We start from the raw sequence: 20352 nt of genomic DNA on the forward strand, positions 1-20352 counted from the left end.
ACACATGCATGCATTTAATAGAACTAGTACAGATGTGTATTCTAATGTGGTGAAGTTATAAGTCATATAATTTCCTTGGTATGTATGTAATCCTAGTGTGAGGTAGTTAAGCTTACCTAGTAGCCACATGCTACTGAGATCTACAGCATTCAAGATATCACTGTTGGAAAATGTAGGTGTCCTGTGTGCACTCAGGAAGGCCAGTGTACACATCAGTGAAGCAGCCCCTGGCATTCCAGGCAGCTTGCAGACTGATGGAGTTCCATTGATGTCCGTTGCAGGTATGAAGTTCTCGGTGGTGGGAGTCTCAAGTGCCAAGTGTGTGCAATTGATAACCTGGTGCACTCAGCTCAACTCAGTACCTATTGCAAAAATCATGATTAGTTAACACATGACCCCCCCCATGACCCTCCTGAAAGATCAAATGACTAGAAAGTGGACTTCATTAGGTAATTTGGCAATGTGCACTGATAGCCTGGGAGCAGGATGGATGTGAATTGAGAACCTGCTCCCAGTCCAATCTGAAATCATGTCAAGGATCACATCAGGTGAGAAGTGGTGTCCACTCTCCATGCATAAGACGTTGATCCTCTGCCTGTAAATCATTGCTCTCCTCCTAAAATATTTGTTACTTAAAATGAGTGAGTAGACAACAAAGATATTGACCAACGTAGTGCAAATAAAGCATAGAAGGTATTAGTACTGATTTTTTTGTCAGCAGTCTGTGATTAAATGATGTTTTAAAATCCTTTACCCATTACCTGTTGATGGGTGTAGTGTAATCCTGACTGTCCCCCTTTGCAAATGTAGGTGTGTTAAACAGCATAAAGTGTTGCTGCAATATGTGTTATCTATTGCTTGTACTTTGTTAAGGAGTAGTGAAACTTGATTTTTCAGTACCAGTATTTGTCCATGTGTAGTGCCTGAATTACACCAGCTCTCGGCTGAAGTAAATGTAAGTATGTTTTGTCAGTAGTACTACTGTGGGAGATCTAGGTGCAAGGGAGGTGAATATAAATTATCATTCTTTTGTGGGTGTGCTTTAGTATTTACAGCTCTCTCCCTACACCCTATTTGTTTCGATTAAATCTACTCGTTTAGCAGTAGATAATTCACGTTTTCCTTACACTTCTCTCCCACATTTAGAACTAAAATGAGGACCACCTGCTGTGAAATTCCCCACACTCGAGAAGATCTTCACACATAACAGACGGTGAAGCCATAAGTGGAGCTCTCTGGCAGGAGTTTTGTGAAAGCATTTATGAGTAGTAGTGCTACTTTACGTTCCCAAAAATAATTTCTGATGTCTGGCACAGAAAGGACTGGAAATGCTCAGATACCAGCCATGGCAGGGTTACTGCAGGTTGAACGGGCTCGGAGGGCAAGTCTGGAGATTGAGGGCTGAAGATACAAAGTCTGCAAGAGCTAGGGATTGAGAGACAAAAGCCTAACTACAAAGCCAGACCTAGTGCTGATGGAGGTAGGTGGGCTTAGGGAACTAAACCTGGTACAGCTATTATTGGGAAGGGGCAGGGCACCAAGTTTTGTATAGTAAAGGGTAGCTCAGAACACCGGTAGAACTCAGCTTCAGTAGCACTCACCTCCTTGGCTGAGCAGTGATATTGCTGCACTCATTCCCTCCTGGATCTGTGTCCCTTACCGTACAGAATCCTATCAGTACTTTAGAATTATATTCAAACAATAACCAGTCAAAAACCCCTAATGCTGAAACATTGTTCCATTTCAAATCCATCATCCAATGATTAAAAGCCCCAATAAATGTCCACAGCCTAATGCATTTCACACTTCTTCCTTAATCAGAAGGCTAAACAGGGCGTGGGGGGGGACACCTCACCCCTATCTCGATTAAACACCTTAAATATCCCATCACCTCTACTTCACTTGGAGCCCAGACATTTACTGGGACTCTTTAATCACAGGCTGATGAATTTTAAACAGAATGAAGTATCAGCATGCTGAGTATTTGACAAGCTAGCGTTTGAATATGATTATAAATAATTGAAACGCCGTTGTGAATAAGATGCTGTGCGGTGAGTGACACAGATCCAGGAAGGATCACGCACAGTAGTTACTTTATGTTCGGCAAGAGGCTGAAGTGATCATTACTCACAAGCACGCTATATTGTCTGAAGACGGTTTACCTTTACACCAGCGCAATTTGATGTTGGGTGTGTGGTTTACACAGGGTTGTTTCAGCAGTGACATTCACAATGTGAAATGGCTGAGGAATGTTGCTCACCACTTGGAATGGCTCAGCAAACACATCGAGGGGGTTATTACAACTTTGGAGGAGGTGTTAATCCGTCCCAAAAGTGACGGTAAAGTGACGGATATACCACCAACCGTATTACAAGTCCATTATATCCTATGGAACTCGTAATACGGCTGGTGGTATATCCGTCACTTTACCGTCACTTTTGGGACGGATTAACACCTCCTCCAAAGTTGTAATAACCCCCTGACTCCTAAGCTAAATGGTACTCACCACGTGGGATAGATCAGTAGTAGTACTCACCCCCTGGCTGCAGGTCCTCAAGGCCGGTCGCCCAACAGGTGCTACGGAGTTTGAAGTGATGTCCAATCAGTGGTAGACAAATCGGTTGGATGGACCTGTCAAAGGCTACAGGCTTGGACAGCTTCACCAGGGCAGCATCATAGCCATTGATGAAATTGGTGTACTTCTCATGTACTATGATCTGTGACACGCCTCTCTCCACGCTCTGTGCCCCAGGTGTACCTCCCAGAGTGGTAAAGGCCAGGTATGCCCTCCATGAAGCAGGGTTCATCAAAGTCTTGTTCCTGGGACATAAGAGATCCGATTACTGGTACAATGCATTATTCTTCCAAAAGGGCACACAAGATTGATGAAGAGGAGGAGGGAAGAGATAAAGCAAATGAAGGGTAGAGAGTGGAGCTGGGCAAGCAGGAGGACGTGGTTAAAAGATAAAAGGAAGATGAAGGAGGGGCAAGAGAGGAAGGGAAAGATAAACAAACATTGGCAAAGCCAAAAAGCCTCAACAGGGCAGCAGAAAGCTTGCCAACCCTGACCTTTCTACAGCATGCAAACCACATTTGTGGATGGGAAAAATGAGAAGGCTCATATGCAAAGAACAAAATGCTCTTGACAAACGTGCAACAGAGGAGGAGGAGGAGGAGGTCCAATATTGACTCTGAGCCACTCAATTGTCTTCAATGAAGCTCTCAATATTCCCTTGTAGTAGTATTATTAATAATATTATTAATAATAATAGCCATTTTTGTCCCTGAGCTATGCCATTGTCTTCAACGGACCTCTCAAAATTACAGCGCCATAATAATAATAATAATAGCTATTATTGACAATGAGCCATTCCATTGTCTTCAATGGAGCTCTCAACATTCTTGTGTGTTAGTAGTAGTAACAGTAGTAGTAACAGTAATAATAGTAGTGGTAATAATAATAATAATAGTAATAATAATAATAATAATCCCATTATTAACCCTGAGCCATTCCATTGTCTTCAATGGAGCCCTCAACATTCCTGTGTTGTAGTAGTAGTAGTCATAGTAGTTGTATTAGTAGTAACAGTAATAATAATAGTAGAATTAATAATCATAATAATAATAATCCTATTATTAATCCTGAGCCATTCCATTGTCTTTAATGGAGTCCTCAACATTCCTATGTGGTATAATAATAATAATAAAAATGATAATAATAACCATAATAATAAGAATTATTATTATTATTATAGTAGTAATGATACTAAAGCCACAACTGACCCTGGGCCACTCCATTGTCTTCAATAGAGCTTTCAAATTAACAATGTAGTAATAATAATAATAATAATAATAATAATAATAATAATAATAACAACCATTATTGACAAAGAGACATTCCATTGACTTCAATGGAGTGTTCAACACACCAATGTTATATTAATAGCCATTACTGGCACTGGGCTGCTCCACTGTCACCAACAAAGCTCTCAAAATTCCAATGTAATAATAATAATAATAATAATAATAACATTTGTGACAATGAGCCACTCTATTGTGTTCAATGGGACACTCAACTTTCCAATGTTATAACATTGACCCTGAGCTGCTCCATTGCGGTCAATGGTGCTCTCACCGTTCCAATAATAATAATAATAATATTAATAATAATTTGTTTTCATACCACACGGTTTATATTTCTCATTAATGTCAATAACAAGTGTTAACTTTCATCCAATTTACTATTTAATGGTACTCTACTAACTGACTTTGGAAGGATGTAAGGCTGAATCAGCCTTAGAGGGCTTCAAATTCATGATATACAGATCACTGGCAAGCTTTCAGCTCATTAATTAACCAGAGAAGATGGGAGAGAGGATAGAAAATTATTTTTAAAAGGCGGGATATAGTGTTGAACAGGAGAGTGTTACAGACAGCTGGGGTTACATGAACGGGTGTATGGCTCCACCTAGTTAGGGTTCAATACCTCTGTCCATTATTTTTTTCATAAAGGTCAGAATTCTTTAACAAATGTAGCTGTTGAGGAAAGTTTAGTGAAAGGTGCACCAGAGTAGGTCATTTCTTCAGTTGAAGGGTACATAAATAATATATTGTGGTAATGCATGGAATCCATTTTGATTCAGGTTCCATTTTGTGACTCTTAATAAGGGAGCCTGTAGAGCCTGCAGAGGCCCATAGGCCTGAAACTGAACTTGCTGTACTAGTGCTGTAACCATAAGGTCTAAGAAATGATAATGTTACAAGCGTAAGTGACGAACCGTTCCACATTTCATATATCAATGCACATGTATAACCATATGATTTCTTCTGATTACTGATTGGCTAAATGATTTTTTTTAAACCTACTGTTTTGCCATGCATCTGGCTCTCATTGGCTGTAGTTCATTTGTGCAATACAATATTGTAATATAGAAAACCTCAAGTTAACGTCTGTATTTTGGGAATGTTCAGATTGGTACTCGACTCCTTGCAACTGTTGATGATCAAGTTACACTTTGAACCTTACTGCTGTGTGTCTTTATTCATTTTTCTGTGGTGAAGTTAAAAGAAGTATTTAAAACTAGCTCTAAATTGAAGGTCTTTTAATCAGTTTTGGGTTTCCTATCATTTTGAAATGGTGGGTATTTACCCACCTAGAGACATGCATCTGCTGAGAGATTGATTGTTAAGTTTAGACCTAATAGATACATATTTTCCAATGCCTGTGCACCCTTGTCAACCGAATTATCTTTAATTCTTTAATTCCTTTGGACAGAAAAGACTTGGCAAGTAACGTGCCTTCAGTTTTGTAATATCTGCTGCAGTTAGTTGCTTTAATAAGCTCTTGGGCTAGTGGCTTCTTTTCTAAAGATATACGATCAGTGCTTGAAATGGAAAAATTAAAGTGCAGGTACTCTGTGCCAGAATACCTACTTGTTTCTGAGAAGTCCCGGTACTCTCCAATTGAAAGTATAACGTTTTTCTTGAGATGTGCTGGTACTCTCCCTCTCAAAATAAAAAAGTGCTGGTACTCAGTACCGGAGAGTACCGGCCCATTTAAAGCACTGCATACGATTCATGTATTGCTATTTAAGTTTTCTATTTTGGAGTGGTAGCCTTAGTCACTGGGGAAGTTAGCAAGGAGGATTGGCCTACTTTCTTCTTCCCTTCAACCAATTTTTCCTGGCCCTTTCCTGGATACATTTTTGCAAAAAATAAGAATTTTGTATGTGAGGAAAGTCAACTGGTATGGGCCTTTAAAGGAATTTAAGAGGAAGCTTGTGACGAATTGAATTTATGGTTAGAAGTTGTGGAAGCATGATATCAACAAGCATTTTCAATGCAACTGGTCTTGCATTTTCTCGAGTTAGAGCTATTAGCGTTGTAAAGAAAAAAAACGTAGCACGATCACACTATGTAAAATAAAGCGTGATCGCGCTGCGTGGAAAATAAACAGATAAAGTAGTCCGGAACCAAGGCTGAAAACATCGAGCCTCATATGTTTTTAGTAGTTTACCGGTGCTGTCTAGGTGGGATAAACACCGGAAAAGGCATGACGTATGCATGCCTTTAACAAATGAAAGCAAGTGGATTTTAAAAGGCAAGTCCACGAACCAATGTAAGTGACTGACATGGCATGGGCGTGGTTTGAAGCCCAAAGAGAGATTACAGAATGGACGGAGCGCTTTGCGCTCGCCCATAAAAAGGTATTCATGGGTTACTTCTGGACATAGAGGGTCATTACACATCAGCAGTGCAAATGATTTTAAAATTTGCAATTCCTACGATTTGGTACACCAGAGAGTTTTCAACTGCTGAAACTGTTTTTATAATGTACCATACCCATTTAGTGAGGTGGAAAAGTTTTCCTGAACTGCTAAATAAGTTTAGAAATGGATAATGAAATGCAATATGAAAGGGTTGTGTTTTGGTTCCTTCCAAATTTCAGTTCAGTATCCTGTGGGTCAATGGTTTGCGACCGAAATTCAAAGCACAAACATTGATATGTTACAGGCTCCATGTTTGGGTGGTAACTGATTCACCCTTTCCCTTTCCTTTAGAATAGTGGTGACAGCTTGATAGGAAATAGGCAGTAGTTATGAGTTTTCAAAGCATAGTATCGAAAAACTAATTATGGCGCACTTATTGACACAGAGGGTCATTCCAAGCCAGATGTACAAAGGATTTTATAATTTGAAAACCCTTCAATTTGGTAACTTGGAGGGTTTTCAAATGCTAAACCCCTTTTCCTAACATACTAAACCCATTTAGTGAATTGGAAACGTTTTCCCAAATTGGTAAATGAGTTTAGGAATGGATATCAAATCGCAATTTGGAAGGGGCATGTTTTGGGTATCATTCCCAAAGTTAGATTCGGTATCCTGTGTGTTAGTGGCTTGTGACTGGAATTCCAGTCACAAACCATTATTATGTTACCAATTTCCATGTTGGGTGGTAACTGCTTCATCTTTTTGGACCCCTTCCACTTTGGGAATCGGGTGACAGCTTCGGGGGGAGGAGGCCGTGGTCGAAAGGGCCACTACTGGCTGTCACAGTAGTTTTCTAAAATAGAAAACTTTATTTTTTAAAGCAGCCCGGTTGCTTTAAGGAACTCTGGCTGCTTAAAAAGGCCTCCGTTAGTAACCAGAGGCTGGCTTGCCTTATTTGAAGTTCAGTAGCATGTCAACTGGGAGTTTCCACCAAAATGTTCTCGCCTACACAGTGGGAGCTCTTTCAGAAGAAATGTAATTTCTGCCAGACTGCCAGGCTTAGGCAATATTACAAAATGTATTTTATTTTTTTGTTGTTTTACAAACACCCAATGCAGGCTTGTGTCTGTAAAGCAAAGTAGCAGTAGCCCTGATGTCTTAGAAGTGTTGTCCAAAGGCTTGGTGGGAGGTGGGGAGGGGGTGGCACTGTTGATTTTTCCTGTTTGTGACCACCATGCTTGGTACAGCGGTTATGAATAAGGTAAATACTGTCAGGAGGCCCGCTCTTAATAGCAAATAAGCTACTTGCAGAGGGTTTCCAAAGTAAAGACCGCTGAGGCTCTGTCAGGAGAATACGCGTGCGTCTTCCGACTCTAAATGGGGCTGGGAGGTTAAGAGAGGGGTCGACATTTTCGTCAGATCTCCCCTTACCAACTCACTGTAATTGAGGCCCATAATGTAGGAGATGAAAACACGCTGATTGGACTCAGGAGCATGGAATTGCAGCCAGACAACTAGAGGGAAATGGTTTGTTCGAGAAAATTCCCTACATGTAAATTATTTGGAAATTTTAATAGGGGATTTTGCAGTAAAACATTTGGGGAAAAAATGGTCAGCAGTTGTACCATTCTGAAGAGAATTAACAAAATTGTTGCTGTTCAGGCATTAAAAACAGGTTTACACACATTCTAACTAAATGGTAAATGTTTTGAGAGATCTCTGGTATTACTGCTTGGACTAAAAAAATTCAGACATAGCAGAGTTGATGGGTTTCTCCAGGAATGGCTGCTGAATAGAGCTTCCACCGTTGTCACTTTCCATGATTTCCGCAGTGATTGGCAGGTAAAGCTATGCACATTCAGTTTGTCATCATCACTCAGAATTGATCTTATCTTGGTTCTTAGAATTGATGGGGGTTATGAAGGATTTTTCTGGTTTTCCTTCTCCGACTTCAATCATTGCTGGATCCTATGGGAATTCCTCACACAATGCTCATTTGAAGTCAGTTGCATATGGTAGCTTGGAAGATTTGAGGTTTTCCCTGGAGGTACAATGCTTTTCGAACAAAGGGCATAACTTGTCAAGAAAGAATGAAGTATGGGCCATTTGTACTAATGCATTTACCCATAGACACAGAATGGATAAAACCCTTTGTTACATTTGGCCCTATATGTCATAATGTCAGTGAGGCATGTTTGGAAACGTTGCTTCTCCGGAAGAGGAACAATGCAAAAAATTATAGTTCATATTATGAATTTTGTAACAGTGTTATCTGAAAAGGTGTTATAGGACAATTATGGATAATTGTAAAGTAGTAGATTCAAAGAGGCACCAAAGTCGCCTTTGTGGAATGTCAACAGATATTTTGGATTGTTTTCATCATAGCCTGAAAACATATTTTATTTTGAAAACAAATTAATTGGAAATTGGCAACTCTTCTATCTTTAATTTCCTTCCGGAGCATTTTGGACATAGGGGTTCTGAAGTTTTCAGGTTAGCATTTTACTACTGACAGAGCATTTTTCTAAATTTTAAAAAGAACAAAATCATTATTTTCTTCCGTGAACAATCGCTCTTTCATCGCAAACTGTGTGCTAAGATGCTTAAGAAAAAAAGAGAATAGCCCTGTTGGGGGTCATCAAACAGAAACATATAAGGGTTTACATTCTCAGTTAAAACATGCCATCAACTAACAGTTCCAACATTTGAAAGAGAAGTTACATGTGTCATGAAAGAGAATGACATAGATGTACCAGTATTTGGTATCCATTTGCCACTTGGCGAAAGGCTGTTATTTTCGTAGCAAAAAGCCTAATATTACGTAATATTATGTAAACTACAACATGGTCCTCTTAGAAGTGTTTACCTGAAACCGATTGAAAATGCGACCAGACTTGCAAATAATAAGCTTTGAAAAAGCACATAGTAAATTCCGCAAGTCTGGATATACAGTGACGAATGTTCGAGCTGTGGCAAATGGAAAATTTATATTGTTAAAAGACATAGGCCTGGTACTAAACCTACCCAAGTAGCTAAGGGTTCTAGAAGTATTAACGAGATACTAAGATGATATATGTTTAGATCCTTTACTGTTAAATAATTAATTTTGTCATTATCAAATAGTCTGCTGAATTCTAAGAGGTAAAAGTATTCTTAATATGTTTATTTACAAGCATTTGCTTGGTCTGTGAAGCCTGAAAGAAATAGCATGCTGCAAAGCTTGTGTTTAATTGTAAAAACCTTAATAGCACCTAAAAGAATATTTTAATATATTGTGCTAGGACTCATTCTCATAGGTAAGTTGCCACTAACAGTGCTGGGAGAGGTGCACGCTGCTTGCATCTCAGCAAAGGTCCCCACTCCATTCTGGTAAATGCAGTCCGTGTAAATTTCAGCCAGTAAAGATATTTTTGTGCATTTTAGTGGAAAGGGGCCGCCAGGTCAAGTCGCCCCTCTGCCCCTGGAGCCTCTGCCATGGCGACCCATGCAATGGCACTTAAATAAAGAGCCAGAGGTGTAATTCAGCAGGCTGCCTGGTCCTTCTGACAACACTAAGCTATCCCTTGGCTTTACACAGTGTACGCAGAGACAAAGGCAGATTCAGTTTAAGATAAACTGCATGAGATTTGCCTGAAATACATGATGCTGTTTCCAAGAAGACACTGTACTATGGCTGAGGTCACTCCTTCCACTTTCAGAGGAGGTCTGGCTAGGGGGCTGAAATTCAGCTGAGGTGAGAAGAAATGCAGTAAATCAAGACCTGCACACCAGATCCATGGGATTAACCAGATGGGGAAAATGGCCTGAAGTGCGGGGCATAAAAGTCCAGAATCCTTGATGCACAGTGTGGCGACAGTGGCGACTTTGAGCTCCTGGAGGAGCCTGTGGTACGAACTGTTGGGTGCTGTTGGGACGGGCCGGGGTGGGGAATTCTTAGGCATGGTCTACGTCCCTAGTTCTGACATTAGAGTGTGTTAGTGTGCTTGATTAGCCCTCTTTGTAGTGGTAGTAAATAAAATAAATTATCAGACCAATGTCCATAAAACGTTATTGACAATTAAAATACACTCAAAACAAAAACAATTCCACCGAAAAAAGCAAAATATTATTAAAATACTTCATTATTAGCTTGTGCCCGGTTTTATCATTTTAATATCCTGTAAGTAACAAGCTAATACTACTGCAACATCAAACATGACACGTTAGCTAGCAGTGTAATTGCTTCCTGTCTGCACCATGTTTGATACTTATTTTCTGTATGGATGTGAGCCTAATTGATCACTTGGGTTGGACTTGGGAACGTGACGTTTGCTTGGGAGACTACCCAAGACATCACTGTTGGTTAGAGGAAAGGATACTGCTGGTGAATTCATTGTTTAGTTGATCTCTCTGCAAGGAATTCACTTGTTCACATGCTTATTTCTTAGGGTATATCCGCTGTGCTGATGACTATGCTATGGGCGACTGTGGCAAGAGGAGTTGGGGTTATTATTGTCGAACATTCCCTGTTTGGGGTTCTGTTTCAATGGTGATGTTGTGATCATGTTTGTTTGATAACATAAGTTAAGGGGGATGGTTGCAGAATCTCTACTGGTATGATGAAGGTTGTTAGACTCCATTGCTGGGTTGACAACTTCGAGGGTCCTGTCTTAGAACATGAATGGGCTAACTTAGAAGGTGAAAAGAGGTGTAATGACGACAGTTTCACAGATAAGACCAACAGAACTTGGCAATGTTCCGGGAAGCAGACATGAAGAACGAACTTCTCTTTTATAGGCAAAGCAAGGTACATCTTTTTAGCACCTTTGAGAAACATGTTAATGAGTACTTTTGATAAACTGCATATTATTGTGGGAGATTCAATGATATCATGGACTTTGCACTAGATATGTCACATATCCAAAAAGATAATGGGACCAAAAGTATGCGGATATCTTTTTTTGCATTCACATTAAGCCCTGAGGAAAGTATGGACAGCATGAAATTTGGGAACAGACAATATTACTATCCCGGAGCCAATGGTGCACCCTCTAGAATTGACTATCTCTTTATATTATATTATTTTGGATTGCACTGAAATATTTAATTGTGTCATTTGGTCACATTTGTTATTCTCTTTGTTCAGAATAATGAGGATTCTGTAGTATCAGAGGGCACTTTGTGGGAAGCATTTAAGTCAGTGATTCAGGGCAATGCATGGTCCAAAACAGTGCATATATGTTGCTTAAAGACTTGTAAAGTCAGAGATTTGAAGGAAAATATTTTGTCTACAGAAAAGGGTGTAGGCTATCACACCTGACATTTTGGTGAGCAGGACCTCTAATCATTTTCCTGAAAAATATAGAAAGCTAGTGTCATGGGCTCGGTGCATCAGATAATGGTTTAGAAGCAACTGTACTAGGTATGGAATAAATCTGGCAAGTTGACTCCTTGGCTGTGCAGTTGCTTGGTTATGCCAGGTGGTTTGGGTGCATCATGGATGTAGGTGGCAGTACGGTGCCGGATGATGTTGTCGTATTGTGTCTTTTTGACACTTAGAACATGGAGCAGCTATTGCAGGAGCTCACATTCCCACAGCTGTCCAGCTGTAATTATGAGATGCAAGAGGATGAAATCACAGAGAGTAAATTGAGGATCCATAATTCGGATGCAAGCTGCAAAGAAGCCTGAATATAATGGCATACTAGTAGACTTCTTTCATCAGGTGTCTGATTTCTGGGGACTATGACTCCAGAATCTCTTTTCGCTCCCAGGGGAGGTTGCCCACATACAGGTCCATGGACATCATTATCTTTGTCTCCAAGCTTTAATGCCCAGGAGCAATATTCCTTGTGTTGTCCTATTTCCCACTCCAGTACTGATTTGGACATCCTTATCAAGGGTCTTCTAAACACATTTTTGCCTCAATCACAGGCCCAAATCACCTGAATCCACCTGGATTCATGCTCTGCAGGTCCTAGCTGTTCAACATGCGGGGCTTTTACTACTATTTTATTTACTTTGAACTTGATTTGTAGCGCTCATGGCTTCCCCATGTATGGTGTTGCAGTGATAGGAGAACGACCCAGAGTGTTGCGTAGAGACCAAACAATGGACCAGGTGACCTCCTTGGGTGAGACGTTGATTGTCTGGTCGTTAGATGCGCCAAGGCACTCGACTCAATCAAAAGGTGCTTTTTATGGGGGTTCTTCAGAATATGGCATTTGGACTGACATTTTTGTCTTGGGTAGCTCTGCAGGTTACAGAGCCTATTACTGCAGTCATCCTTTTGCCATGATTCAAACAGGAAAGGGGAACAAGACTGAGATTCCACCTTTCCCTTTGCTTTGCACGGTAGTGTTGTAGCCATTACCCTGAAGGATCTATAGTGACCCAGTATGTCATCAGCCCCAGCTTCAGTAGGGATGGTGGCTGTAAAGTTCATGTTTCATTGCACTGGGATGATGTGCTTCTTTTGTGGCAGGCCCTTGGCAAATAGTGCAGTGATAACTTCTATTACTCTGCACTTTATATCTTTGTAGGGTATGGGCCATACTCCAGTTTTAATATAAATTGAACCGAGTCCATCACATCTCCGGTTTGATGCTGCCTCATTGCCACCCTGAAAAAATACAAACTCACTGTGAATGAAATGTTACTGGGAAAGCAAGTGACTGGGTGCAATCTAGAGACTGCAACTTAACCGCTCTATTAGAAAAGTGTAGTGGAAATGTACAGCTTTGGAATATAAATGCCACTTAATATGATTTCGCTCACCAAATTTAATGATACCCTTCACAATACCCCAAATGGGTGCCTGAAGAGTTCCTTTAGCAGGTGGATATTCAGGTAGCACTGAGGAAACTGGTGTGATGGATTTTTCTGCCTTATTTGAGAGGTTACTAGGGCCATCACAAGAGGGACCCGCCTGAGGCCTGATTGCCCCAGATAGCACACTTTTCAAGCTCTGCAAAATGCATTCATATACAACAAAATTCGATCTTTTTTATATATTCACACTAAGGCAGATAGCAGTAGCGGCCATCAGATGGTTCCATTTGCCACCTACACATGTTTCTCCAGACATTGTGCCCATTTTGCAACAAAAAAAGAGATCAACATGAACTTTGTGAGGAAGGCAGTAGAAACGTTTCTGACAAACTGGAGTATTACTATTGGCTGTCTCGGTTGGTGGTGGTCAATGACTATGACCCATTAGACAAACCTTTGGTACACGGAGATAGGCCGGCATGGGTAGTAAAAGCACAATGCCAGTTAGGGTCTTGGCAAACACCACTTACCGCTTGCTAAGGTCCTGGGACGGCAACAAAGATGGTAGGGTGTAAGGGCAAGGGGATGGGGATGGGAAAGACATCAATAGGGGGTATCAAGTAGTCCTTTTATAAGCCTGGAGATGTGGTGTGACGTGTAGACTGTAATTAACAGTCATGTGTCCTTTGGTGTATTTGCTTTGATGACACAACAACATTTTAATTGCGGATTTCTTTTTTGTATTTAGAAAGTGATTCCTAATTGTCTGTTTTAGCCTGTCACAAAAAAATAGCTCTAGTCAATAATTACCCTTGCACCTTCGCTTGTTTTGTGAGTATGTTAAAATGTTGTCGGATTTATGGCTTGTTTTGTTCACACAGTAAAGACGTGAGTGCACATAGGCTTTCTTGAAGGCAAAACAAATTACTGGCCTTTTGTCTAAATTACGCATTCTAAAATGTTTTGCAATGTATGCCACAAACCTCATCTCCTGTCTCCTTTTGATAACACTGTTTTGGAGGGTACAGCTTAACTATGCTAATGTAGTGTTTTCAGGACAGTGCCATACTCCCAGCTTCCATATTGTGTCTAGGGCGGCAGCGGGCAACACACCCCAAATATTATCAAATTCTTTACGTAACAGAAAGTCAAGCCTACTGGCTTTGCCAATGCCTGTTCCATGCTGTATCTCACTTCTCATATGGAGATGCTCTGCATACAAGTAGCTAGCATGCACCATCCACAAGATCAACTGTTCACATTTTGTATTGCTTAGATATTTATGATATTGGTAATTCAAAAACCCTTCTGGAGTGGTTTCTCACTGAAAATCCTTTAAAAAATATATATTACTGGTCCACGTTAGTCTGAAGTCTACTGGCGAGGGCAGCGCATGGTCTGTCGCAGTTCAGGACCTTGTCTTATTGTGAAAGTATTCCAAATAATGTTTCAGTGAGTAACACCTTTACTCTTGTATGAATGTCCAATGGGTTTAGCCAGATACAGAATAATACAGTCAGTTGAAAACATTTCCATTGTACAAGGGCTTAAACCACTGTACTGCTGCAGTTATTTAAGCATCATTAAGAAATCTTTTTTATTTTTTTTAAACTCCTCTGCCTGTCAACCTGCACAGCTAGCGGCCTGGCACTCAGGATTGATAGTAGTGAGAATCGTCCAAAATAAAAACCTATTTTCCTTATTTATACATATTTAAAATTCAATACAGACAGGAAAATAGATGGATTTCTGTCTGTATTTCTTTAAAAATCTGTAAAAATTGAAAACTGGGCCCCTAATCATGATCAAGGTAAAAGTCTCCAAACAATTGATATGGGTCTTTAATGCTTGGTTTTAGTTTGCTTTAAAGTTTTATTTGCCTATGCATTTCAAAGATAGATCGGGGAAGGGGGAATAAGAGAGTGAAAGAATGAGAAAAGAAGTCAGAGAGACAAAGGAAGAGCAATAAAGAAAGTACTAAGAAAAATGAGAAAGAAGGCTAGAGGCAAAGGAGATATTAAAGAAGAAAGAGAGAAGGAGAAGAAGGAGGAAGGAATGAGGAAAAGAAAAAAATGAGATGAAAACAAAAAAGAAAGAGAATGTAGAGGGTCCCTACAGTGAATGCCCTCACCCATAGAAGCAATGCGCCGCCGTCAGCACCCACTCCTCCGAGATAAGGGAGCCCCCACAGAAGGGCTCCTCCAGGAAACTGAAGGTGACGTGCCAGGGCCACTCCCCCAGAATAGCGTTGGTGCCCCCATACATGCGCCTTGAGGCCTGCTGCTTGCCACATTCTGTAATGGTACAAATGCTGATGTTAAATTCACACGCCTCCTTGTCTTTAGCACAAAGAAAGATTAGATATTTACTCTCCTATTTCCTATATCACCCACCGCCCAGTGGCCCAAGTCATTTCATATTTAGGGTTGATGGCACAGACCTAGAGCCCAGACCTAGAATAGGCCCCCAAGAGTGCCCCAGCTTTCAGCAGCTGAAGGCAGCAAATTCACCATCTCTGGCAGTGATCCTCTGAGACGAGATCAGAGGATGCACTGCGAGGGGTTAAGACTTTCTCTCCCTCTAGACACCAAGCACACTTTCTCATACAGCTCACTGAGTGACAGAATCACTGGGAATCTATCCAAAAATACACATATTTTAGTAAAAAATAACCTCATACCGAATGCGACATCAGCACACTTTACATATTATAAAACAGATAAATATGGAAAATACATACACACAATAGCCCAGCAAAAAAGTTCACTAGAAAGTTGTTGCTTTTTCAGCTCAAGGTAGGAGGCCGACTATTATTAGTGCAGAAGGTGCAGTGGCACCAACTCCCCAGGGTATATTAGAGACACTAGATTCCAATTATTGTTGTCTTCTACCACCCAACTTGGACTTAGAGGGCTCATTTTCTTGCTTGCATTACAGGCCAAGGTATCATTGCTACTGACACAAGTGAAGGGGGCCTGCATTCAAGGATTCACCTTCCCACAACATGTTGTGTACCTGAGTCACCAGGAATGGGCATACGAATATTTAGAAGCCCAGCTTAGCAGCTCTGTACAGTATCTAGAGAGTGAGGTTATGAATCAACATAACACCCACGAGCTGATCCCATCATGACACCCACCAAGTGATGTTTCAAGAGCTGGCAGAAAAGTGAAAATATAGAAAAGGGATCTTCAACCTTTTCAATAATAACAGCGACTTATGTTCAATGAAAATCATGCCGAGCTACTAGTATTATTAATGTTGTACAGAAACATTACGTTATTGACCACCCCATATTGACCACAGCCAGCGATGATTACCTCTGTGCATCAGGCAGGGTTTGCAGTAGTAATGCAAGAAAGGTTTTATCAACTTGGAAAGTAGATATATTTTGAAACGTCAACCATTTTTCTCCATTACCTGTGACAATCGATAATTTAATCTTTAATTGTGCTTTATGTAGTGGAAAATTACAATTAAAAAAAACATTTTTCTTCAAACATCATCTTATGGGCTCTGAAAACACACATATTGTCATCTTGAGTATGCACTTCTCAGTTTTGTTGTACATTTGTTAATTCATCCAAGCAGTAGCCTCACATTTAGCAGGGTGCACTGCACATAGGAGAGCTACCTACATGTAGCTAGAGAGCTACCAGTTCCTCACGCGTTACTCGTTGGAGACACCTGATTTGCATCCATTTCAGCTGCACACAGAGCAGAGCTGAGGAACAAGCAGAGCACTGAAAACCTAGAGCTATCCAAGCCCTACCTCACATCCACTGGCAATGCTCAGCAGTCGAAAGACACGTGATAGTCTGTATGCACTGAAATCTGAAGTGTTAGGGCAGACAATCACGAATGCCGATCCCGCCAGACTGTGGCCGGGGCATAAGGGCGGGGTTCAAGAGCTGAAAACATGTCACCTGTACAAATCCCTACCCCCTCCTCCCACCACACAGCATCTCCTCGCAGGGCCAAAGAGCGGTGTTCAAGAGCTAGGACAGAAAACTGAGGCTCTGGAACCAGACCACCATTAAAATACCCTCCAATCACTGCTAGGGAGTAGAGCTCAGGAACTGCAAAGACTCTAAGACTCTAGACCCCTCTCAGCCGTCACTCGTGCATGCTTATTCCCTTCGGATATTTCACAAAGCCAAGAGCAAGCGAGCACCGTACCTGGGGTGGTTGCACTGAGATCCGTCACTGTGAAGAAGAGAAAAAAACATGGTTTAATTCTATGTGCTGCGTCACTTCTGCCCCCACAAAGGAGGGTGAAATTAGGTTTAAACGACAGGAGTGAATAATGGTTAAAAGGCAGCGATACTTGAACATTTTCGTCATTTTATTACACAACGGCGTTTAAATCCAATTCAGCATGGCGAGTACTGATATAATAAAGCAGGAGATATCCCTGAGAACCCTTTGTACGGAGCTCCACACTTTACAATTAGCGTCACCCTTTAGAAGTACACATACATGCGTACATACTTGAGGCCACTGCCCCTCATACAGCAGGCAGGCTTCTGTCAGTGCCAGTCACATTACTGCATTGCATCTGGTGTATGGCAGCGAGTAAGGCTACACTCCTGGATACTGTGCTAAATAGTTTCGCTGCATCTCAGGCGCAGACTTGGGCATGCGACAAATGTCCTACAGCCACCCGATCTCTGTGGTGTCTGTGGGCGAACAAAGCTATTTCTGGAAGGCAAAATCTGACCATGTTTTAGCAATTCGGCTGTGGAGTGAAATGGGCTACAAAAGCACCCACATTCACCCCACAACGTGAATTTTCCAGCTCCGGTATTTCGTGTGGTTCTCCCCGGCAAAACGAGGTCCGTCAGAGCTACATGAATAAACCAAAGCCCCAACAAATGGGCAGTTTGCATGGTTCCTGTGGTTCTCACTAGACCTCATTTCGTTGGTGAAAATAGACAAAGTACATGGAATGCACAAAATACATGTCACAAAATTTCGTTGGCATATACTTTTGCAAACCCAGAAAAAAAGCAAAAAAACTCACAAAGCTCGAATTGTGTCAATGCCTATATGAGCACATCCATCCAATACCAATCAAAAAGCAAAATGGTTGGATAATGTAACAGGTGAATTGTAGATACGATGCGTCCGGCTTGCAGTCTGAATTTATGACTGTAATACACACGTTACTACACAGGGGGCGACATTGCTCCATAATAGAAGTTATATGACACACCACAGCCCTCGCTACGAACGGCTTTTTCATTTCGACTGGGCCGGTAGCAGCGGTTTCCGGCTACATAGAAGTTATGAGCTCCCTGGAAATTCCACAGATTTCGATCGCTGAAAATAGCTTAAATGTGCGACTGAAAGTATGTAAGATAATGAGTGATCACTTGGGGAATCAGGCCCGGATATTTTCCTAATATTTCTCACCTGCAATTATTCAGGTGTATTTTCAACCCTACCTCTTCGCAACTATAACTAGTCAGATGAGGGTATATCCATGAGTGTTCAAGCACTGTAAGAAAACATAAAAATACGTTTTGTTTCGCAATTCGATTCCCAGTATAATCCAGGAATTGGGGCCCTTCATCGGGTGGAACTTTGAGCAACTGAAAGAAACACCAGTGACCATGAGAACACGCTACAAATGCATCACCATAATGCAGTTTACATTTACAATCTGGGTTTTCATTACTTAAACTCAAACCCTACAATGTTTACTATAGCTTGTCAGCTTCTCTCAAGAACTTGTCCTGCACTACAAGCTACACAAACCAGTGGCGAAACGAAACTTGAGGGGGCCCTCCTGCAAAGTACCTGGAGGGGTGACACCCTCCCCAGGACCCACCCATGCACACTGTACTGTGCTGGTTCCCCCCCCCCCACCCCACCCCCCCCCGGCGGTCACCCCCCGCACCGCGGGGCCCTGTGTTAAGCCACTGAAACACACACCTATTAAAGATGCCAATCAACCAAATATAGTAAAATACACTACGAGCAGTCAGGAGAAAGTAGCCATGAGGAAACCTTGTCGTTTGTGCTGATGTTGAATGTTACAAAAACAGGCCCTCTCCACTTTCTGTTCAGACCCTTGGGATATAAATCTCATCCATCAGGCTATTGAGCATTAGAGCTGTAGAATCTGACATTTCAGTTGAATGATATTAAACCCAAGCTTAGAGAAATATTTGGAACGTTTTATTCTTAATATTAATTATGTCTCTATTGTTCTGTCAACAGTTATTTTTCTTTCTGGTTTACCTATGTAGCCTATGACACGTGGACATTTCAAATAGTAGGACCAGAAATGAGAACTACATGTACTCCTATGTTTAATTATAATATTTTCTCCAGTGTGAAGATGTTGAGTTATGTCGCCTACAATTATTTCATTACAGTGCCAGCAAGACAAATTGTGTTTTAACTGCGGTTGTATGCAAAAAATATCTCTCCATCAAATACATCTTTTATTTCATTATCACTAGTATCAGATGCAAAAGAGTCCTGACAAGAAGTTTAATGTTCATCCTTTGCCCTGAATATTTTAAAACAATCACTGGTCATTGATTCCTTACGCTGGTTCTCCTGTCGAGCAATGTCTACAACAATGAGGGTCCCTGCTGTGATATAGTAGCTCGTCCAGGGGAGTTTAGCAATTGCAAATAACAAATAAGGCTACTCTTTAAATTTTACTGTAAGGATGTAAATAGGAAACAAACAAATTGATATTTTTTTTGATAGGTATCGCCTGTCGAGCAAGTCTTTTCTGTAGCAATGTTCACTGCATTTCTCTGCTTTGTTTAAGCATTCATTTTTGAAAACGTTGTCCAAAAATTCCACCCTAAGTTTTGTTTTTGTTTGGATTTTTTCCTCTTTTGATATAAAGCGTTGCATCCTAATAAGCTGGGAATGGGTACGTTCTTTTTAAGAGCACAAATGTGAAAGCGTCTGAATTGTGTAACACGTTATTCCTATTCACTAGTTTGACACACAAGTTTGTTATTCAGTTGTCTCCCTCTCTTGTTATTCTCGCATTTAGGAAGTCAATGTTTTGGACTCAATTTTGAGTGCAAATTTGGTCCGTGGGTCTCTTCTAACTTATTCTCCCAAAGTTTTTAAAGGAACGTTCTTCAGTTACATCCCACATAAAAATTATGTCATTTATGTAACATAAGTACAAAATCAGTCCTTTACTTCAGTCATGTGTGTTAACTATATGGTTCATGAACACATTTGCACATGCGGGGACTCACCCAAATCCCATAGATGTGTAGTCTAGTGAAGAAATTACTAACCACCTTGCTTGAAAAAGAAAAGTTGTGATAAAGACTAAAAATAAAAATATCCAATACAAAGGTTATATAAACTCCTTCAATTTGATTACTCATGATAACCCACTCAACATTTC

At 40.8% G+C, this 20352-nt stretch overlaps 1 protein-coding gene across 1 annotated transcript in view; it reads right to left on the bottom strand.

The window, feature by feature from the left end:
• The window catches only part of LOC138304273 (serine protease 53-like), a 194662-nt gene that overhangs the window by 88137 nt on the left and 86173 nt on the right, over positions 1-20352 (bottom strand). The window contains exons 2-4 of the mRNA XM_069244197.1: positions 17139-17165; positions 15091-15253; positions 2537-2820 (exon numbers count right to left, since the gene is read on the bottom strand). Of these exons, the coding sequence (XP_069100298.1) occupies positions 2537-2820; positions 15091-15253; positions 17139-17165 (474 nt within the window). The remainder of the gene's footprint in view (positions 1-2536; positions 2821-15090; positions 15254-17138; positions 17166-20352) is intronic.

The sequence above is a fragment of the Pleurodeles waltl genome, chromosome 7 (genome assembly GCF_031143425.1).
Source record: "Pleurodeles waltl isolate 20211129_DDA chromosome 7, aPleWal1.hap1.20221129, whole genome shotgun sequence".
NCBI classification, from domain to species: domain Eukaryota; kingdom Metazoa; phylum Chordata; class Amphibia; order Caudata; family Salamandridae; genus Pleurodeles; species Pleurodeles waltl.